General features: G+C 54.3%; 1 protein-coding gene across 14 annotated transcripts in view; it reads right to left on the minus strand.

Annotated features, from left to right (window-relative positions):
• Window positions 1-23,294, minus strand: part of ATP2B2 (ATPase plasma membrane Ca2+ transporting 2) — a 351,715-nt gene that overhangs the window by 101,548 nt on the left and 226,873 nt on the right. For all 14 annotated transcript variants that reach the window (XM_067755445.1, XM_067755444.1, XM_067755447.1 and 11 more), the window contains one exon: window positions 9,156-9,659. In XM_067755445.1, coding sequence (XP_067611546.1) covers window positions 9,156-9,354 — 199 coding nt within the window. In that variant the 5' untranslated portion in view covers window positions 9,355-9,659. The remainder of the gene's footprint in view (window positions 1-9,155; window positions 9,660-23,294) is intronic.

The raw sequence follows: 23,294 nt of genomic DNA on the forward strand, positions 1-23,294 counted from the left end.
AAATAACTGTGTGTCTGAAACCACAGCAGGGCCGGGATTGTGCCAGGAGGAGTAAGATAATCGCTGTGGGGAGACGGGAGGGCCTGTATAAGTAACTCACCTGCCCTGTCGGGGCCTCTCGTGTGACAGGCAGGCCTGGAGGGACAGGCGGCCTCAGCTCTCTTGCGCTTTGTGGGACCTGGGCTGGGTGGACAACTGAGGTCGCCCTAACGCCAGAGACAGTGTAGCCTGTGGTTACCAAACAGCATCTCTCCCCCCTCAGCCCACTTGACAGATGAGGAAACTGAGACTCAGGGAGGTGAAGTAACCAGAGACTGGTGTCCAGGGCAGACCTATTGCATGGGAACCCCACACGGGTCTTTGGAAGCCAGTGTGGGCAGGACTCCGAAGCCGCCTGGTAGGGAGGCTGGGCGGGGGCTTGGGGCAAGGGGCCGAGGGCACTGCCCCGGCCAGGGCTGGGGCGGGGCCGCAGCTACACCCCAAAGATATGAAGTTATAGTCTTTCAAGGGAAGAGGGATCTGGGGGCTGGCTCTGAGGTAGTCACCCTTTGGCCAGTCTGATGTCTGTACTGCTCTTGGGGGGGTTGGTGGTTCCTGAGGACCTGGAGGGGCCCCAGGGACTCCTAGACCTGCCCTCTTCATTGGTGGTGGGGCTTGGAGATGTCTCAGTCCATAGGGACCAGAGTCAGGTCGGTCCCCACTCGAGGCTTTCCAGCCCTGTGGGTCCTCTGACACAGGTGGGTGGGCCACGCACGAGGCCAGAACGTGGTGAGGGTGGAGTGGCGGCAAGACGAACCTCCTGAGGCCCCGCTGTGGGCCAGGCTCTCTGAGTGTGTTTTCTCATTTAATCCACGGACCAGTATGGGCCCTGGGGGCTGGATTTCACCCACTCCATTTTACAGATGTACAAACTGAGGCACTGAGAATTTATAGAACCTGAGCTCCAACCCAGGCTTTTAGACAGTACAGTTCAGTATCTTTCTCTAGTACCAGAGGTTTACACATTTTTTTTCTTTTCTTTTTAAAAAATTCTTTGTTTAAAAAAAAATCTCACCAGATGCTTTACCATGCAAAACAAATTTAAAAAAAAAAAGGAGCTGCTCTGTTACATGGTGGGGCAGAAAGGCCAGAGCCCCCCACTCAGCATCTCCCTGACCCCTGGGGCACCTCCATGGACCCCCAGGGAACCTCGTATCAGAACAACCTCACCCAGACCTCAGTCTCTCTGCCTTCAGCGAGTTCTTTGGTTCTTCGGCCCCTGAAGAGGAGCTGTACTCACGCCTTGCCCTCATGGAGCTCACGGCCCATTTCACACTCACGTGGACAGCACGGCATAGACAAACGTAAACACAATCACCAGGCTGACAGTCTGCACACACTGCATGAACATACCAGCTAAAACCCAGCCTACAAAAATCAATCCACAGTCCATGGGCTGGAGTCCTCTGTCCTTTGAGATACATCCTAGGCTCCAGGCACAATGAATCCCTCACCTCTCCCCATGCATGTGCCGGCTCTAACCCCAGGGCCTTTGCTCAGGTGCCCCTCGCATTAAGAGCGTGCTGTCTTCCCCATCTCTGTGTGCTCAACTGCTCCCCTTCCTTTGAGACCTGGCTCAGAGGAAGCCTCTCCTGACTCTGTCTCCGGCCAGGCAGAGACCGCTCCCTCCTTCGCCTGGAAGCTCACTCCCCCTTGCTGTAGAGTTATTCGTGTCAACAGGAGACGGTAGATTAAGGGCACGTTTGGCAGCCAGCCTGTCTGGGTACTGGTCCTGGCTGGGCCCCTTGTTAGCGGTGGTGCCCTGGACCCTGATTTCCTCATCGGAAAGCTGGGATACAAACAGTTTCTGCTTCACAGGGTGTGGATTGAATGAGATGATGCCGTGAAGCCTCAGCAGAAGAGCTGGCCTTCTGTGAGCCCTCAATACGTGCTAATGAGTCTCTGGTGTCACAGCTGAACCGTGTATCACAGCTGTACCTGGTATGTATCACAGCTGGAACTAGGGTCACAGCTGAACCGTGTATCACAGCTGTACCTGGTATCACAGCTGGAACTGGGGTCACAGCTGAACCGTGTTTCACAGCTGTACCTGGAATCATAGCTGGAACTGGGATCACAGCTGGCAGACCTATCACAGCGAGACTGGAAAGAGTCTTCAGGGCAGGGAGATTTACAACCCAGCTCTGTACCACCCCCCCGCCCCCCTTTCCAGGGAATCTTCAGGGAGCTCTGGAGCAGAAGGGGGTCAGGAAGGGGCTCCACCATCCTGGACCCTGGACCAAGAGGGAATGTGCTGGAAGGCTGCCCCGTCCCGGCCTCCCACCTGTCCCATGTTCAGCCACATCACACAGATACCGCCTGAGGAGCATACGGAATCCAGAGGAACAACGTGGCCCAAGCCCGTGCATGGCAGGTGCACAACACACGTTTGTTCAATGCGTGAATGTGTGTCAGCTTACATCTCCGCTCAGTATGACAGAAACAGGGGGAAAAACGGGGACAATCTTGAACACCTGTATCCACTGGTTCTGGCAGGTGGGTATTCTTATCATACCATTTACAGATGGGGAAACAGAGGCTCAGAGGGATGGAGTGACGTGCTCAAGGGCCCCGAGGGTAGAGCTGGAACTCAGGTCAGTGCTCACAGTCTGTTACAGCCAGTAGGTGGCTTTGGGAAGCAGGCTTTGTGGATGGTGGGTCCACCTAGTGAGAGGCCTACCTGAAACGCTCCCCCCAGCCCATATCCTCCACGCCCGCTCTGGATGCCTGACGACGAAGCACTGACCAAGCCAAGCGGCATCGCTCAAGGAAGGTGCGGTCCCTCTAGCCCTGCTGGAAGCCCCCAGGAGCCCCGTCAGTGGCAGGTCGGGCCCTTTCTCTAACTGTTCTGCATTCTCCCCAGGCCTGCAGAACCGTTTGCCCAGCAGAGACTCCGCTGCCTCAGCCTGGGAAGATGGAGAGCACGTATCAATCAGCACGTGGGTTTATTTTATTGATGATTCAGGAAGATGTGCAGGTGGCATTCTGGAAAGCGTCTACACGTGATTCATCCGACTTTCACAGAAAGCTGTGCTTCTAAGGGATTTATTTTTCCCGGTGGCGCTGGGGGTTGGGGAGGGAATATAAGCCTTGCAAATCAAATACGGCACTCATGTTTTGAAACCCATAGACTCACACGTGTTGCTTAAGCCCATTATCTGCCCTGATAAGCTGCCTCTTTCTTCTCCACTAATTTAAACCCAACCTGTCCCTTCAAGTCACCCAGAGTCCCCAGCTGACACTGAGACAGCACCTGCCATGCACTCAGCACTTGACACGTGTTACTGTGATCCTCACAGCGACCCTGTGAAAGAGGCACTGTTATAATCTCATGGCACAGATGAGGAAACTGAGGCACAGAGAGGTTAGGTAACTGGCCCAGTGTTCCACAGCTGGATAAGAATGGAGCCAGGACTTGACCATGACACAGAGTTGGCCCCTTCACTGCTGAGACACTAGTCGTAGACCCCTGTCCACCCTGCCTGCTTCCCTGGTGTAATTATTAACAGTGTCATTATGATCACTCCAGGCTTGGTGCTCCTGAATCCTGCCTCCACACTTCTCTCCTTTCTCCCCATCCTCAAGGGCATGCAGCATGCCTGCTCTTCCTCCATACCTCCCCCGCACACAGTAGGACCACACCCCTCTGGGGTGAGCATATGACCTGGTCTGGCCTATAAGCCTATTCCATCCTCTGGCCACAGGGATTAGTTCAAGGGTGGCTCCAGGTGACCCAGTAGGGGGAAACCCTGAGAAAGAGGTGCCTTTGGCTGCTGGGGGCCTCACAGGGTGAAGGCCTGCCCGAGAATGAAGCCAATACAGAGGACGGTGGAGGTGGAAGAGAGCAGGAGAGGGACGGACAAAGCCCTTCTCAGCACTGGCGGCCCTGGATCCAGCCATGCCTGAGGCCAGAACAGTCCCTGGACGTCTCAGGTGCACAAGCCAGAAAACCCCCTTGTTGCATAAGCCAGTTTGAGATGGGTTTCTATCAAATAGAATCCTAATAGATAGAAATGGTGGTGATTGTTTGGTAGAAAACCTTCAAAGCACTTTCAACTCACTATCTCCAAACGGCAGAGAGCGAAGTAGCACAATTCCCATTTTACAGATGAGAAAGCTGAAGCTATCAGTCTAAATATCTTGCCTGAGGTCATGAACCTACTTAGTGACAGAGGCAAGGCTGGGAAGCCTCCCCAGGCTTCACGCCTGGCCCTCCTCCATCCCTGCATGTATTTGAGAAGGTGGTTGGTTACCTCAGCCTCTTAAATACCTGGAGGGGCTTTGGTCCTCCAGGCCTCGCCCCTGACAGCGTCCTGGGCTACTTCACAGGAAGACAGCGGTGGGGAGGGGCTAGTGGGGGAAGGCGTCCTCCCTCATCTCTGGCCAGGTATGAATTCCCTGCATGGACCCTGTGTCTGAGCGGCCCCCAGCTCCACCCTGCCTGGGACACTGCTACAGCTGTGTCTGCCTCACTTTCCCTGTTGACCTCTCAGGGCTCCAGAGATACCTGGGGAGACGGAGCACACGGAGAAACAGAGCGTCACAACGACAAACAGGAGACCCCCTTTGCTGCCTTCGTGCCCCTCCCCCCCCGGGCCCCGTGCCTGCGCAGTGGTGGCTCTGTGCAATGTGGGCCCTGCCAGGTCTGAGGGGTGTCTTGTTCATCATCGTGTGCATGCCACATGGGGTACCATCTCCCACGATCTGCTCTCCTGTCCTCCCTCAGCCCCTCTCTCTCCCCGACTTGGGCAGGCCATAGGATTCATACAAAATTAACTGGAGGTTCCATTTCACAACACTCCGATGTATCCGGTTCCCACCCTACCCTGCGGCTGCCCTGCCTTCTTTGTCCCCTTTCTCCCCCACCATGAAATATGCAATGCAGGGAGCGCCCAGCAGGGCCTCTTGAGCTGCCCCTGCTGACAGCTGGTGGTGCAGGGTCAGGAGTGAAGGAGGAGAGCCATGCATGCCGAGTGAGTGGCTCAGGGCACCGCCACTCCGGGCTCCCGGGAACCGAAGCTAAGTGTTCTCTGGGTGACGCAGGGTGTCCTGTGTCCTGTCCCCACACTGCAGCCTTCCATACTACACAGAGAGGGACGCTAAGCACCCCACCTCTTCCTTCTCCCTCCCTTCCTTCATTCTGCGGATGCTTTCTGAGCCCCAGGCATCGCAGCAGGTGCTGAGATACAGTGGAGAATGACAATCAGCTCCTGCCTCAGGGCTCACAGGCCACCCCAGCACCCACTACCCATCTTTCCAGACAATGCGACGTCGCCTCCTCTGGGAAGCCTCCTCTGATAGCACACTGACCCTTTATTGGGCACCATCTTATTTAATTGCCTAATTTTTGTACAGGGATGGGGCCAGATCATGATTTTTTTTAAAAAAAAGAGATACTTGGGTATATTAATAACAATGATAACGAACATCGTTTTGTAAGTGTCTAGGGACTGCCACACAGTGCTAAGCCCTTCATGTGGATGACCTGATTTATTTCTCACATCATCCTGTGAGGTAGGTAGTGTTATGCCCATTTTACAGATAAGACAACTGAGGCTCAGAGAGGAGTCACTGAACTCTCCCAGTGTCCCTTGAAGAGTAAGCCAGTCAGGATTCAAACCTGGGTCTCAGGGGCTCTACTGTCCTAGGCTGGACAGGTATGAAAAGAAGGGAGCAGTGGAGGGCACGAAGGGAGGGGCATTACCAGGATGGAAGAGAACCAGCAGTGGGAGAGGAAAGCAATGGCACTCAATGGCCCAGTGAAATACCCAACACTGCCAGACCACGGGCATTGAGTTCATGGCCCGTGCGGGCAGCAGGTGGTGCCCCGGGTGGGAGTTGATTTCTATGGCTTCAGATCCCCTCTATCACTTGCAGAGATCTTTTTGCCTAAAATTAGCTGGATGTGAACAGGAAGGCTAATTTATGCGGGGCCTGGAGCAGTTTCCGGGAGTGTGACTCAGAGGCTGCTCCCTGCTGACGTCAGCAGACTAGGGCAGGGGGTGTCGGGAATGGCCAACCTGGGACCCTGGGACAGGCTGGAGCTGGGACAGCTCCAGACCACAGGGCTTTGAAGTTGGGGACTGGGGCTGGAGGCCAAGCATTTCTCTGAGTCAGAAGAGGGCTAAACAGGGCAGAACAAATGCTGAGCATGAGAGGGAAACTGAAAAGTGCCCTGGCGGCTCCACCCTCCTCAGACCCTTGGCAGACAGAAGGCACCTTCGCAGGACTGTTCCTAGGTACATGCGTGTGGCTGGGGGCGGAGGGCACACCTGGCTGTGGTGTCTGACACAGCTGTGTTCAAAGTCTGAGCTGATGTGAGCCATGGTGGTGACCTTGAGCCCTCATGCTTCCCATCTGTGAAATGGGTAACACCACCTGCCGCCAGGAATGTGCGTGATAAGGATGCAGAACAGCCTAGTAAAACGTGTAGCATCAGCTCGGACACTGGCCAGTGTCCCAGAAGCGTCAGATTTCACCGTTTCCGGAGAACGTGACTGCTTCTTCCAGAGTAGTGATAATCATACTGGAAACAACAAAAGCTGATGTTGACTGAGGACTTCTATGCCGGGAACTTGGCCTGATCTCAATGTTCAAAACCCATGTTACTGATGGGGAAATGGAGGTGTTTAGTCTCTGGGGCTGAATTCTAACCCACAGTGCTGTCCATGTGCCTGGTAGGCGGGGTACTAAGCTACTTCACTTTAGCCTCACCACAACCCTATGAGGTAGTCACTATTATTATCTCATTTTTCAGATGAGGAAACTAAGGCACAGAGAGGCTGAATAACTTGCCCAGAATCACACAGCTGTTAAGTGACACAGCTGGGATTTGAACCCAAGTTGTCCAAGTCCAAGTCCAAGAGTAGCATTACGCTCCTCTGTCCTTCCCCAAACCTCTTTCAGCTCCATCTGCACCCTGGGAAATCCTTCAGGGGATCAAGGCAGCAGGGGCTCTGGTTAATCCTACTGTGGGCTTTCTTCCTTCTCAGGGACGTTTCCCATGAGAGATCTCACTTGATGCTCATGAAATATTAGAAAACCAAGGCCCAGAGAGGTCAGACAAAAGCCTCAAAGGCACACAGCTGACAGGCAGCAGAGCAACAGTCAGAGCTGTCATTATCGTTTCCATTTTACAGATGAGAAAACAAAGTCTCCTTTATTTTTCTTTTCATGTAACTTCTTGCAGCACATCAGCAGTCTGGGGAATTCTATCTAAGAAAGGTGGCTCTGTGCCACATCACATGCTTTCCCTTCTCTTCCCTCCATAGCCAAGTTCAAACACCTCCTCCTCCAGGTAGCCTTCCCTAACCTCCACTGCCCACCCATCTCGTTTCTCCTCGATCCCTGGGGTCCTTGCTGCACTTGGTCTGGATTATCTGCTGTTCTGGCTGCTCAGCCATCTGAGAGCTTCTCTCTGGGCTGGGGACTCAGTGGCCACATCTCAGGGTTTTATGGGTCAGTTACCCACCCTCCTCTGTGCCAGGCACCAGGCTGGGTGCTGGATGTTCAGAGAGGAGCAGGACAGGATTCCTGCCCTCAGGTGCACACCTGCTGTCCCCAGCTGGAGCGTGGCCATGAGCCACTCGATTTCCCAGGTCCCCGAGCCTGTCAGGTGGGAGGGGAGGGTGGATTTCTTAACCTGGGGTCCAGGGCCTAGCTTTGAGGGGCTCTGCGAACATGCTGGTAGCGTGGACCACACTGTTGCACACAGTTGACTATTCTTCTGCGGGGAGGGGCCATAGATTCCATCAGGTTCACCACAGAGTCTGGGGTCCAGAGACACTTAATAATTCCTGACTCAAGAGAATCTCCTGGTCCCATTCAAAAGGCAAAGACCATTGGGACAACCCTGCCTCCTAGCAGGTCAGGTGTGCCAAACTGATGGTGGAGGTGAGCATGGGCCATTCTGCCACAGATTGATGTTTACATGAGGCCGGGGCCCAGGAGCCCCCCAGGCTGAGCCCACTCCCATCTCAGGGCCACACGTGGCTGTTCTCAAGCCCTGAGCTAGAATCGCGCAGGGAAGAAATGACGCTTCCCCTATTTCCACCCTCCCCGCCAAAACAAAACCAAACAATATCAAAAAAGCAAAAGGCGTTCCTAAACTTCTGCCCAGACTCAGCAAGGTGGGCGAAACATCAGAGACAGCAGCGAATCTGGGAAGAAGGACCAGTCTTAGCTTTTCCTCCTGACCCAAGAGAGGAGGGCCCCAGACAAAGAGGGACACTGACCCCTGGCGCCGCAGGGCACAGTGGGTGCCGGCACAGCAACGGACTGTCTGGCCCTGGCTGAGCAGCTAGGTCCACAGGCAGCCTCAGATTTCTTGTCTGTCGGTGGGGATGAGACTTCAAACGCTGCCTGCCTCCCAGGGTGTGGTCTATACCTGGTGGAGGGACTGTCATCCACTCTCTTTAGAATAATAACGGCTGCCACTGTACCTACTGAGCACCTACTGTATGCTCGGGCTTCCACTAGGCCCTGTGAGGTAGGTATCGGCCATTTTCCAGAGGAAGAAAGTGAGGCTCTGCAGCTCCTTTGCACCAAGCTGCAGGACTGGGAGTGCCAGGGCAGAGTACCTCACACCTGTGCTTTTGGGGTTTATTTAGGGAACTTTTCTTCTTCCTTGTGAGGGGAAGGTAACTGCGGGGATGGAACCCAAACTCTGAGCTCTGGTGCGCAAGCTGGGCTGGTGCCCTTCCTCTCCGCCTTGTGGCAGATGACATGGCTTTGTCCCCTCCAGAAAGCTGAAACCTTCCCTGTCTGGAGATCGCAGGCCTGCTCATTTTGGCAGTTGTAAGAAAGCCCCACGCCCAGCTCCAGGGCAAGACACACATGGGCATCTGTCACCTTTCCCATGACAGCCCATCTTCCTGCCTGTCCTGTCTTCCCAGCAGCTCCACGGCTGCCCCAGAGACCGAGGGATCCCCAATCAGAGTCTGGATTTGGATGAGTCGGACATGACGCAGCCCAGCAGCAGGGGCTGGGGAGCTGGAATTGGCTCATTGGTTCCATGCTCAAGCCCAGATGAGGGGGTTCCTGGGGCCTGGGTAAGGGAGCCCAGGGTCTGACTGACCCCCGAATTCAAACCCCGTGTTTAAGCCTTGTGCACCTACCTTCGACAGGTGAGGTTTTGAGGCGCCGGCAGATGGTGTCAGTGTCCCCGTAGGTCTCCTTGATCTTGACCACGGCCTCGGTGCCCCGCAGCTCCATGAGGGAGCGCAGCTCCTCCATCGTGCACCCAAACTCGCCCCCATGGCTCGACTCATTTCTTTGGTTTTTGGAGTAAAAGTCACTGTTGGTCATGTCACCCATGTCTGCCGCAGTCCCCGCTCGGGGTGGGTCCGAGGGTCAGTGCTGGACAGGAGGCTGCCAGGCGACGGCTCCGTGTGGCTGTCCTCAGCACACCCTCACTGGACGGCTGTGGCTCCTGGCAGCTGACTCCAGGGGGCAGCCGAGGTGGGCTGGCGACAGTGGCGGTGGGCTCTGAGGGGCGTCCCCGGGCGTGGGGCAAGGTCCAGGGGCCGGAGGGGCTCAGGGCTGTAGACCCAGGAGTCTCCATTCAGCGGGGCCCATGCTGCTCCCTGGAGCTGGCATCTACATGGTCGGGGTGATGGCTCCTGCAGGGGCAAGCAGAGAGGGGACAGGGGTCAGACACTGGAGGCCTCATGGGGCAGGTACCCAGGAGGGCCGGCTTGCAGGTGCTACACACACGCCCCCCACCCCAAGTAACACCCACCACACATACACATACCTGGACGTGGATGTTCGTACAACACCCCATCGTGCACCGGCACCCACTGCAAATCCAAACGTACTGACACCCACTAGGCCCTCCATGCTATACCACACCCCCGGCATAGCCTGATGTACCCTTATAACACATGCTAACCCCCTAATTGTCCACTATGGACACACTGACTTCGTGATACGAACCCTGGTGTACACACACTCTGTGACATGCCGCTTGGGGTGCAACACCCCACCTGCCTACTATTTTTAGGGCCCACCCACTGCCATACACACACACCAACACAGGGCCCCCTTCACACACACGGTGGCGGACACCCCCTCCCCACCAGGCACACTGTCACACGTAGTCACATTTACAGGCGTCATCTTAACATCCCCACCTCCTCCCCTCAGAAATACCAGAGCTCACAACCCTGTGTACACACATGCCATGCCCACACAATCAGGGGCCTAACCCCCTGCCCCCAAGTAACAGCTCCCAGATGCCCCAGCACGGATGCTTCCTCTGTCCACACCTCCTATATCTGTCGAAACGCACTGCTCTCCCCACTGAGTCTCACAGGCGTGGGGATGGGAGAAAGCAACCTGCCTGCACCCACAGCCCACAGCTACACTGATCGAGGGCCTCAGCCTCGCCAGAGGGTCCGTCTCATGCATATTCACCAGGATGTCACTGTGGCCCTCAGAACGAGCCGGGGTCAACAGAACCCTCACCTTGGGGCCCCAGAGTCCGGAACCACGGACCGCGGCTGCCACGTCCCTTAGGGAGCCCAGGAGGAGGAGGGAGCCCCGGCTACTCCCTGCCCGCCTGGCCACCCTTGCCGGAGTGTGGCATCTGTGGAGCTGCCAGGAGAGAACCCAATCCACCCAGATACCCAACACCGGTGGCCAAGGCCCCGGCAAGCGTTGGGTGACAAAGGGCCTCTGCTGAGCTCAGCTGGGTCTGGCACAGGGACTGGCCCCGCCCAGCAGCCGCGGAAAGCTGGCCGTCCTAGGCCCAGAACAGTGAGGGGGAAGAGGTGGGGGCAGGAAGGTGGGACTGAGCCCCACCCCAGCCCCAACTCCTCCCTCGTGTGCCCCTCCCCTGCCCCATCTCTTTCCTTCACAATCCTTTCCTCTTGCACAGAGTTTTAGACCTGGAGGTAATTTAGGGTTAATCTCATTTTCCCAGTGAGGAACCTGAAGCTCAGAGAGGGAAAGGAACTTGTCCAGAGACACACAGAGCAGGAGTGGACGGAGCCCAGAGCTGGGCTGGGATCTCCTGACTGCCAGCCCGTTGCTCTTTCCCCTCCCACTAGGGGGCGCTCCCTCCCCTCTCTCTAAAGAACAACACAGGCTCCTAAATCACAGCAATCCGGGTTCAAATCCGAGATCTCCTGAACCCCGGCTGTGGGATCCTGGGCAAGTCCCTTCACTTTTCCGAGGCTCAGTTTCTTCATCTGTAAAATAAGTCATTCTCCCCTGTGCCCCAGCTACTTCCCAGTTTACTGGGAACTAATTGTGAACCACCGTGTTCAAATCCAGTGAGCTTCCACCCGGGGTACAGAGCTTCCCAGCCTGGATCAGGGGGTGCTGGAGTCACAGGAGAAGCCTGTCATACCTCACAGGAGGGCACTTGCACTCAAGGATGCAACAGGAAGCCTTATTTTCACACTGGGACCAACTGGTATCTTACCGAGTAGAACTTAAAATGGGCCTGATGCCTTAAGCAGAGACACGAGACGCCAAAGAACGTGTGTGCTTGGGATTCCCACCCGCAGTCCTGCAGGAATACTCGGGGCCCCTGGCCATCCGGGCATGCACCACCACCATAACCCGTGAGTTTTGACCCCAACGGTATATCCCCGAGAGGAGCAGGTGAGGCAGGGACCAAGCAGGCCTGGGTGCAGAGATGCCGTGGAGGTTAACTGGACGGGCTCCAGAAGACACAGCCTCTGGGTTCGAGTTCTGCCACCTCTCAACAGACTGGGAGGCCAATTCACTTTAGTTTCATTATCTTAAACAAAGGGAGGGGCAGTAATAGTATCTACTTCATAGGTATTATGAGGCTTAAGTGAATTATTTCATGCAAAATACTAAGAATTGAGTCAAGCGCATGGTAAGCACTAATTATTGTGATTATTAGCAATCCATACAACCACTTTATGAGACAGGTAGTCTTGTTATTCCCTAGAACATATGAGGAAACCGAGGCCAAGAGAGGTGAGGTCACTTGCCCAAGGTCACAGAGCTGGCGAGTGGAAGAGCTGGGATTTGAATTCAGGCAGTCTGGATCCAGAGACACTGTTATTCATCAGGATGCTCTGCTGCCTTCCCTGGTGCATCGCCCTCAGAGGGTTCTTACAATGCTTAAATGAAGCGCTATATGTGAATGAAAGTGCTTTGCAAAAACCACAAGGGACTCTAACGCCGAGGTGCTGTCTTCTATCTGTCTTCCTGCTACCTGTGGCGTGTCCTACAGGCACTGATAATTACATCTCTGACAGCACGAGCTATGAGACCCGTTAGCAGTAATTATATCTGTGATGACAACAGCAGAGATGAGTTAATGGGCTACTGGTGATTTTAATGACTATTGTGTTAAGATGAACAATGATCTTCAACCAACTATCCATCCGTCTACCCATATGTCCATCCATCCATTCATCCAACCAACCACTCATTAATTGTGTTGTGTGCACCTACTTTGTGCTGACAAGGGGGAAGAGAGACAATTAGATGAGTGACCTCCATAATATGATGGGTTTGCCATGACAGGGAGTCCCAGGTGCTGTGCATGTCCAGAGCAGGAAGATGTGACCTGGCCCAGGGTATCAGAGAAGATTTTTCCTTTTAACAGGAGTAGGGAGCTTTTTCCCCTTCAGGAAAATGGGCTGTGTGACTTTGGAGAAGTCACCTAACCTTTCTGGGCCTCATCTGCCCAGTGAGGTTGACCCATCTGTCTTACAGGCTGCTGTAAGTACCCATTGAGGCCCTTATGTGTGGGTCTCTGTGTGGCTCCTGGCCTGGAGCAGATACTCTACAGTGCTGGCTTCTGCACCTCCTCCAACCTCCCTCCTACCTACGTACCCTGTTATTAGCAACTGCACCTCCCTCAAGGCTGAGATGAGGTTCATTTGTAGCCAGTTCTTAATACCACACTGACAGTCACCCCTGTCCTAATTGATGGGCACACTGGCTACTATGGACTGAATGTGTCCCCCTGCCCCAAATTCATATGTTGAAGCCCTAATCCCCAGTGTGATGATATTTGGAGGTGGCGCCTTTGGGAGGTAATTAGGTCATGAGGGTAGAACCCCCACAAATGGGATTAGTCTTCTTATAAAAAAGAGACATGACAGAGATGATCTTTCTTGGTCATGTGAGGACAGTGAGAAGGTGGCCATCTGTAATCCAGGAAGTGGGTTCTCACCAGGAACTGAATCTGCTGGTACCTTGATCTTGGACTTCCCAACCTCCAGCACTATGAAAAATAAATTTCTGTTGTTTAAGCCACACAGCCTATGGTATTCTGTTATAGCAACCCGAGCTAAGACGTGTGCCTGGGCAGGGCAGAAGTCTGGGCAGCCAGTCCTGGGCCCAGAGAGGTTGAGCAACGCAACTAGGGGGCACACAGCCAACTGGGGTCACAGCCCACTGAAAAGCCCCTCCCTGTTTTCCAAGCTCCTGCTGTGTGACCTTGACCAAGCCCCTTTCCTCCCTGGGCCTCAGTTTCCCATGTGGAAACTGAAGAGACTGGACTAGTGTTCTCTGGGGCCCCTTCAGGCTCTGATGCGCCAGCTCCTTCAGAATCCAGAATGAATGTTCTGACAATATTGGGTTTATGCATTTCGGTTTCCTCTTATTAGCATTTAAATGACTCTGTATTGTTACATTTCAGTGACTCAAGAATAGGTTGGGGCACCTTAATAAAAAGTCTTTGCCAAGAGAGACTCCGGCAGAGGAAGGAGCAATGGATTTTTTTTTTTGGAGTTAATTTAACAAAGAAGAAATCTATCTCTCGAAGGAAGGTTTTAAAAAAAACACCTCAAAACCTAAACCATCAGCTTTTCAAATCCTAATTGAAGGACGACACATCGCAAATGAATTACGTGCTAAAAATAACTTTCGGATGCCGAATCCTCCTGTTTTCTGACCTGCGGAATTTAAATGCCATCTTCATATGTATTTATAAAGTTACCCTTTACTTTGAATCGCCCCTGGCACCAGTGACAGATGTGGGGACACAGGCCCCGTCTGGAGATCTCTGATGACGAGGCCTGATGCTGCCATTTGGTAGTTTTGTGATGGGGGTGGAGTTGGGGGGGCAAGGTCTTAGCCCCTCCCTGGGCCTCCATCCCCTCTTACCCGCACGCCTCCCTCCCGCACAGGGCTTTGCGAGGCCTACCTGAGCTAGAGCTCAGAGCAGTTCCTGGCACAGCGTAAGACTAGTTCAACAGGGACTGTACTTCTGATGGTGACTTAACTCGCTCCTTCCCTCTGCTCTCAGCTCACCCCCACAAGTCTGCTCTCAGACTGCCCCCCACGCTACTGTCCTGAACATGGGGCTCAGGCCAACCATGCCATCCCCACAAAGCTCCCAGCACTGCTTGGAAGGCTGGGGAGGGTCCCAGCTTGTACGCACAGCTTACAGGGCTAGCCTCTCCTCTGCTCTGGTCCTGACTGACTAATCCCCACTGGCAGGACATTTTCTTTCCTCTCCTGGATGCAAATTCTGGCCTTTCTGTGGTCCCCACCCTGCCCCGCCCCAGCTGAGGGGACCCTCCTCGGTGCTGACCGGGGAAACGGGTGACCTCAGCCAGGCAGCTGGGGGCAGAGGGACAACTGCTCTTCTTCCCTCAGCCTCACTGGGAGAGTCAAAGCGTTGTAGCCATTGTCTTAGCCGCCCCTCTCTGGGGGAGGGAATGTTCCGTGTATGTGTGTGTCAGAGGGTACCTGTGGTGTGTCAGCAGATGTGTACTGACTCTGGGTGACCCTGGAGGACAAGGTGTGCTGTGCAGGTCTACCGGAGTACGTCAGGATGAGTGTGTACCTGTGAGTGTGAGTGAGCCAGAGATGTGTGTCCCCATGCCCGCTTCTGAGTGTGCAAGCCCCACGATCTGTGTGTGTGTATGTGTGTGTATGCATCAAAGCTGACAATGACAGTCTCGGCTTTGAATCCTCACAGTCAAGGAGACAGAACGGGGAAAGAGGAAGGGAATTGAAAATGAATACCTCAGAGGCGAGTTTAGTGCTATTTTTAGAAAACTCCTATCCTGTTAACCAGAAAAGGAAAATCTAAAAAAAAAAAATTTTATATATATATATATATATACATATATATATATATTCTACAGAAGCAGCCACGCACCAGCCTCAAAGGCACAGATGGCGGAAGCAGGGCCAGGGCGTGGGCTGCTAGGCACTCAGGGTGTCTCACATAGCTTCTCACTCTCCTGCCTGGCTCAAGGGAGGGTAGGTCCCCAGTCCTTAGCTGCCCAGCAGGGTCAACTCTCTCTACTTCCCCTGTTCTCCAAAGGAGTGTCCAGTGTTGCATGGTAGGAAACCCCCCACATTTCTGGTCCTCTAGGTGTCTTACATACCCACTCATCCACTCACCCATCCATCCATCCATCCATTTGTCCATCCACCTGTCCGTCCATCCATCCATCCATCCATCCATCCATCCATCCATCCATCCATCCATCTATCTATCCATCCATCCACCTCTCCAATAAAAAGCTGCATCTCAGGCCCTGCCCCAAGCACTGGGACTCTGAAGAGAGCAAGGGAGGTGCACAGACCCTCCTTCTAGCTGTTGAAGTTATGCTCACTTTGCCACACAGAGTCCCCCGAAACCCCATGGTCAGGCTCTGCAGACCAAGTTGAATGATTCTTGCACAACTTTTGCGTCAGAGTTTGGGAGGATGTAATCTAAATGGCACTCGCCTGGGAACCAGATCTGCTGAGCCCCAATCTTGGCTTGACCACTACTATTAATAGAGATTGCTTAGCACACGCTTCCATGGGCTGTGTAGTATCACTGTCCCTGTTTACAGGCAAGAAAGCTGGGGCTCAGAGGGTTACAGATGGCCAATGCCGTACAGATGGGACCCGGCATAGTTTAAATATGCCTGCTTGAGTCCAAAGCCTCTGTGTTTCCTCTGTGTCCCAATGCCTTTCACCAACTCACGGTATGGCCTCGGACCAATGCCTTCTTCCCTGTGCCTCAGTTTCCTGTCCTATAAAGTGAGAGGGGGACTGGACAGATACTCAGTCCTAAGGGGCCATTTTAGCGCCATCCTCAAGGATTCTCCCGTCACCGGATACTGGCTTCTAAGGGCACACACACTTCCCCAAGCCTCCTTGCTGTCCTGCCATCCCCAGCAGAGCACCATTCTAGTTGCAAGCCAACTCCTGCTTGGCTGGAGGCCTAAGGAAGGAGAAATGCCCTAGAACCTGGGAGTCACAGGCTGACGAGAATTCACCTGGTGCCTCTGACATCCACTGCCCGCCCCCCTCAGCCTCTGCATGGCAGTGCTTGCCTTCCACGATTTGTACCCTTTATGTGCTCCTTGTTTAGAAATCTTCCCTTTAAAAAGGAGAGTTTTCCGATGAAGCAAAAACAGTAAAGTCATCAGCATATCAAGGCAAGAAAGCTTAGCTGAGGCAGAAAAGTGTTGGGGGAGACTTCACTTTGGCCTGCAAGAGAGGGGACATGCAGTGAGAAGGCTGGCGATGGTGACTCTGCCTAAGATGGACCAGCTGTCCTGGAAAGTGTCCTCTGGTTTCAGTCAAATGTCTCAGCCACCTCCCCAGCCTCATTTCTTGCCCTGCCCAACTTTCCCTACAGATGCAATGACTTCCCTGGCTGCCCCCAGCCTCCAGATCCTAACTGGCTAGGGTGACACTGTCCCTTCCTGTCTTCATCTGCCTCCTTCTCTCCTGCCTCCAGCTTTGTCTCCGTGGATTACAAGCAGAGGCCTGAAGAAAGGACAAAAAATGATAACAGCATTGCTTGGATCATACCTGCTATGTGCCAAGTACCATTCTATACGCTCCACATTTGTTATCTCATTTAATCCTTCACAACAACCCTAGGCCATGGGTATTGCCACACTCTCGTTTTCCACAGGAGAAACAGAAAAAGAGAGTGCAGTGCTTGGCATAGGTCTTTGGTTGGAGGGGTGAGGGCGGCAGAGGCGGGTCTCACACACATACACACAGACACTCTTAAGGGCTCACTCCCATCCCTCTTTCCACCAGACCAGGCTCCTACCCTTTTTTCTGGTTTCTATAAAGAAGCACAGGGTTCTGCCATGTCAGTGCTCTGCCCATAAACAACAGCAGGTCGCTGGCTCCTTGGGGAGTCTTCAGGCTTCACCTCTGACCATGGAGGGTTGGGGCCCAGGGAGCCGTCTCTGGGGATGAAGTGTTGATGGATGGATGGAGGTGGGTGCTGGGAGGGATTGGGTAGCTAAGGTCAGGGAATCTGATAACCACAGGCCCCCCTCTCTCTGCTGCAGGCTGACTAGCAGAGGCCGGGAGTGAGCGCTGCCCACGTGCTTGTGGTGCTGACTGACAGCCCCCCTGGGGAGGACAAAGAAACACGCAGTGGGGAACGGTCTCCACTGGGAGCTGTCCCCAAGGCCACAGTGCTGATTCGGGATCTGAGTTGGTTTTAGGGACCACGTGCCAAGGAGCTGTCCATGTTCTGTGGTGCTGACATAGGGCAAAGGGTTAGAGTGCCCTTAGAGCTACCCAGGATAGCAGTGCTGACCAACGGAGCGCAGGGTTGGGAAGCCTGAGGAACTGGGTGCAGTAGGGAGGGCGCAGGGCATTTTCCTTGAGTTATGTGAGCAGGCATGGGTAGCTGACCCCAGGTATTTGTGCTGTCGCTCAAAGCCAGGTTGTCAGGCAATGAGGTGTCCTAGTGAGCGGGCCTGAGCCCAGAAAATGACACCAGGCAAAAGGTCACTTGGGGCCACTTACATGCATGCACAGAAGACTCACCTTGGCCCATCAGTGCCACCTGTCACCAATGCCAGAAATCCCACCACTAATGATTCATTCTTTTGTGTTGTGCTTGGTCCCTTCCCTCTGGTTCCTGCTGGGACCATAGTTCAGTGGTGGCATCTCATTCTGTCTGAATTTATTAAATTCTTTCCTCCATGGAATGGGGAAGGAAAATTCACCCAAAGAGATGCCAAGGGATGAGTTTAAGTTGGGAGATTACTTTCGAATAGCTGGGTAAGTCCTTTGGGGTCCAAATCAGAGAAGCTGGAAGCTAAGGCTTGGGGAAAGTCATTCTATGTGGCCTGAGAACACAGAGGCCAGGAAATAGAACTATATAGAAAAGGGGAAAAGGCAGAAAAGCAGGACTCCTAGATTCCAAGGAGAAGGGGAGTCAGACTGGTGCAGGCACTGGCAGGGGTTGGTGTTTGTATGTGTTCGGGGGTGTTTTTCAGATTCTACTTCTCACTACTGCAGTGAGTCTTCCAGGCTCAAGCGGAACTATCCCTGGTTTGGTGACTGTGCACTCACTGCCTTTCCTGCCCCAGCCCAGGTTCTCTCCCTCAGAGTCTCCTTGGTGGAAAGCTAGTGATGTCTGTCGGGACACTGACTTGGCTTCAGACCTGAAGGGGGTGAATCAGAAGGTCTGGAAGCCAGAGGAGGAGCCCAGAGCAGGAACTGCCTCCCATGGTCAAGGTTTCCTCTCCTTCCTCTCTTGATAAAAGCTTCTCTGAGTGGAGCTCGGGGACCCCAGAGCAGGGCCACTCAAAGTGTGGTTCCCCAAGGGCCACCTGTGTTGGCATCACTTGGGGGCTGGTTGAAACACAGATTCCCATGCCCAAGCCTGCAGAGATGGGTCAATCTCTGGTGGTGTGGCTGGGAGTGTTAAACAAATAGAACCACTGCGTTGGGGTTCCCATTCCAGCCCCTCTTTCGGCCTTCTTCCTCTTGTAGCCAACATTCCCCTGGTTCTGCATTCTAGAATCCTGTCCTGCTCTTGTAGCCCAGCCTACGGCTCAAAATCTTTTCCAGCTCCCTGTCCCTGCTTTTCCAAATGCCACTTCCGGCTAGGCCAGGCCCTAGGTGTCTTCTGGGAATGACTCCCACCAACCGCTCCAGGGCCCTTCTGTCTTTACACCCTTGCCCACACCTGATGACCCCCATCCCTTCTTCCCACTCTCCTATGGCTTCCCTGTTTTGGGTGAACTGCAGTCTTTTCCCACAGTCCTGCCCTTGACCCTCTTAATGCCTCACCTCTCCCTGGCAATGTCACCCACCTGACATCAACCTGCATCCTAACATGAGTGATTCCCAAACTGCCCTTTCCACCCTGCCCTTTCTCCTAAGCTCCAGAACCAAACTTTCCAGGACTCTCAAATGTCCCCTCTGAAGGTTCTCCAGGCTCTCAGACTCTTCCACATGTCCTCATCCTTCTGTGACCTCTGTGCCAATTACGGCATGTAAAGCGTCCGCTCAGATTCCCAGAATGGGACTATCAGGGTAGCCCTCGACTCCGTTCCCTCCTTACACTCAGTCAGGTACCCAGACCCAGGGACCACTGGGGTAAGAGCTCAAGCTTCATTGTCTTCCTTGCCGCCCTGGGCTCCTGACCTAGTTCAGGTTCCTTATCCACAACCTTTCAACCGGTTCCTCACAACCCGCCCCCTCCACCTTCACTGTCCCCAGAGTGATGCTGACAGGGACTCTCATTTACTCAGTGGCTTCCATGTGTCAGGAGCTCTGTTAGGCTCTGAAAACATCTTATTCCACAATAACCCCATGAGGTCGGCATTCTTATGCCTATTTAACAGACGAGGAAACTGAGACTCAAAGAGGTGAAATAACATCATGCCAAGGCCACAAAGCTCACAAGTGGCAGAGCCAGGAGTAGAGCTGGGACCTGTCCGGCGCTAAAAGCCTCTTGGATTTGAACATGCCACCCTCTGGATTAAAAACCACCCCTGGCTCCTTGGTGCCTATTAAACAGAAACATATTCCCGACCACTGCATCCAGGATCCTGCCTGATTGGCTCAGAGCCAACTTCTCTGGGCTCTGGTGTAAGTCAGCTCCTTGTATTTGCTGAACAACTAACACATGTTCCGGCCTCCGACCCTCTGTATATACTGTTCCCCCCACCCGGCATGGTCTACACCCACTTTGCCACTAATGCAAGCCTTCCTCTCTAAGGCCCAGCCCCAGCGCCAATCTGCGAAGTCCTCTCTAATCCCTCTGCCACACATTTCAACCCCCTTCCCACTGCCAGCTTATCACATGTGGCTCATTCCTCAACTTTGCACCCTCCACCCTCGGTCTTGGGGTGGGTTCTACCAGCTTGCCTCCCCGACTAGACTGTGAACTCTCTGAGAACAGGGCCTCTCCAGCCCCCAGCACAAGACCAGCCTCCACCAATGCTGGTTGCATCACTGAGAAAGCAATCTGACTACGGAAGGACACTGGGGACAACAGATCTGGGGACGCAGCCTGCCTCTGGAAAGTGAAAACTGGTCAGCCGAGTGGCTGGGTGAGCGGGTGCTGAATGCACCCAGGCAGCGTGCATTACAGAAAGCAAGTTGGCAAATCTGCACCTGAACCTTGGGAAGCAGCTGCTCCAGCATCCCATTTCACAGACGAGCAAGTGGAGGCTTTGCCAGGTTAAGGAAGTTGCCCAGGGTCACATCACGGTTGGATTCGAACCCAGGCAATCTGCCATCAGAAACCCTGCCTAAGTCCCTGCCAGCATGACTCAGAAGGCAGAAGATGGTGGTGGCTAAGACAGTGTGACACACAGAAGCATCTTGGGTCTAGTGGGGAGATGTCCTGGCCCTCCTGGACCACACTGATCAGACCCGTGTCTTCTGCCACACCCAGTGTTACATCCCACAGGGGATCCTTGTGGTCTGGTCATCGTACTGTTCTCCCCCCCAACCCAAAGCTGGAGAACAGGGATAAGGTCAGGCCAGAATCTGTCAGGAGGCAGGTCCAGGCTCAGGCCCAGGGACTAGGCGGGGCGCTGGGAGCACAGGACGCCCTGCGATGACCGTGCCTGGCCCCGGAGCCTCCCCTCTGGCAGCCCCAGACCTCCGACCCCAGAATCCCACGCCTCACGGGCCTGCAGAATCTCCTTGGCCCCCTCACCCAGCAGGCCAGCTCTGCAGCTCTTCCCCTGACTTGGCATGGCTGTCCCGGCCACTGCGGAGACAAACAGAATCCGCCCGGCACCTTGAACAGATGGCGTCACTTCTAAAAATAACGCCGCACCACGCTCCCCGGCGCAGCCAGCCCCGGCGACAGAAGCGGGTGCGGGTGGGCGCTGCTAGCTGTGCTCACCAGCCATCTGCACAGGGACAGATGCGAACGCAGCCTCCCGGGGGCCGTGGGCCCAGGGGACCCCAGCCTCACTGAAGCTGTGCAGAGCCGTGGGCCTTACCTTCCCTGAAGCGAACGTAAGGCGGCGACGACGGGTGCGTGTAGCCTGGCTCCCCTCTCTCCCCATCATCGTGGAGCCCCGGCAGCCCCTCCTCCACACGTTGCGTGGCTGGGATTCCCACCTGGAATACCCGTTCTTTTTCGCCTGCTGCTTCTACCCCATATCGGGGCCCCTATACCCACAATCCCTAGTGCCATCTTCTCTTGGGAATTTCCTCCCACTCCCAGAAGCTTCTTCTTCCCTCTGTGAATTCTTAAACCACTTTTCAGTGGACTTGCAACCTAGTAGGGTCAGAATCCCTTTCTTTGAGCTTAGAGTCAGAGAGATCTGGGTAAGAACCCTCAATCTGCCATCACTGAGGGATCGTGGGTAAATCAAGGCACTTCTCTGGCCTCAGTTGCCGCGTCTCTAAAATGGAGACGGTCCCTTCCTTGCAGGGTGGCTGGGAAGATAGTGTGAGTTGATGCAGGGCACAGGGTTCAGCCCAGAGCCTGGCTAGTGAGAGACACACAATCAACTGGAATGATAGTGATTTCTAGACGGGGAAATGGAGGCCCTGAGTGGAAGGCACTGGCCCAAGTCCTCAGAGCAGGTGCTGGCAGAGCCAGGTTCAGGCCCAAGGCCTCTGCCAGAGCTTTTATCCTCCTAAGACATTCTCCTCTGTTTCTGGGATATTCCAGGGATATGTCTCACCTTCATCCTTGTGCAGGATTTTCCCTGAGTGCCAGTTCATCTCCAATCCTGGGAGCTGGCCAGGAGGCCTAAGGGACGCCCTGAAGATACCCCCTCCCCATTTCTCACTAAGAACCAGCCCTGAGCCCCAGCCTGACTCCTCCGGCTTCTCAAGGAAGTTCAAGTCCTGCCAGAAAGTTTAAGAGCTCAAAAGCCAAAGTGCTTCCAAGGCCCCAGGAGACCCCAAACCTTGGACCCTGGAGATATCCACATCAGCAGACCTCCCACAATGGCCCCCAAAGGTGCCACTCCCTCTGATTTCCCTTCCTCTCCCCGTGGGGCACGGTCCAGACCCCCTCCCCCACCCCATCACCGTTATTCTGCTTTTCAAAAGTCCTGCTCCAGCCATGTCTGCCCTTCCTTTCTCTCCTGGAGTTCCCCATGGCTCTGGGGGGTCTCCCAGAAGAGAAAGGGTACAGGGATCCATGGTGGGGGGAGCCTGATGTCCCCTAGATTTCAAACCTCATGTCACGCTGCTTCTAAGGCCTGCTCTCTGCTGGGTGTAATACAGGGGAGTTTAGATTTTGGGTTTCAGACGCAGTCAGAACCTATGCTCAAATCGTGCACAATTCCAAGTCCTGGGAGCTTTCTCCAGCCTACCTCACTCACTCCCGACCTCTCTAGATATCTCAGTCCCTGACACCTCCTGCTAAATCAGGGCTTTTGCTACCCCAGACTCCTTGTTACAACTGACTGACAAAGCCAGAGCCGTCACCTCTCTCCCTCTCCAGGGTCAGGCCTGGCGTGAAATGGGTGCCAGGTTCCGGGGGCTCTGGTGTGGGCATCTTTAGCGGGGGCCACAGATGCCAACGATATCAGGCCTGCTCGGAGCTGGTCCTTGTGCACCACGTCCTGAACTGCGGGGGTACTCCAGGAAGCCCCGCCCCAGGGCAGAGAACACCAAAGGGGCATCACTGTTTGCAAAACTTGAGGGAAAGCCAGAAGAGGCCCCGATTCCACAAGCTTCCTTGAATCCACAGACCAGAAGGGACCTCAGAGGTGAAAATCCCTGGGATGCCCAAGCCCCTTCATAGCACCTGTGTAGAGTCCTGCTTGGGCTTGCATGCTTCCCTTGACGGGGGGTTCACGCCCTCCTTCCATGATAATCTATGTCCGCGCTAGGAATTACCGAGTTCTTTGGGTTGAGCTGAAATTTTCTTCTTGCTAACTTTTTATTGTTTTACAGTTAATGGGCGCTTTCCAGCTCACACAGAACAACCCTGCTCCCTCTTCTTCACTTGAAGTTCATGACCGTGGACGCATACATATGTGTGTGCCAGGGCAGAACGTGTGCCAGGGAGCACACGTGTGGTTGCACGAGGGCATGCGTAAGCCTGCTTGAACATGTGT

The sequence above is a fragment of the Pseudorca crassidens genome, chromosome 10, assembly GCF_039906515.1.
Source record: "Pseudorca crassidens isolate mPseCra1 chromosome 10, mPseCra1.hap1, whole genome shotgun sequence".
Lineage (NCBI taxonomy): Eukaryota > Metazoa > Chordata > Mammalia > Artiodactyla > Delphinidae > Pseudorca > Pseudorca crassidens.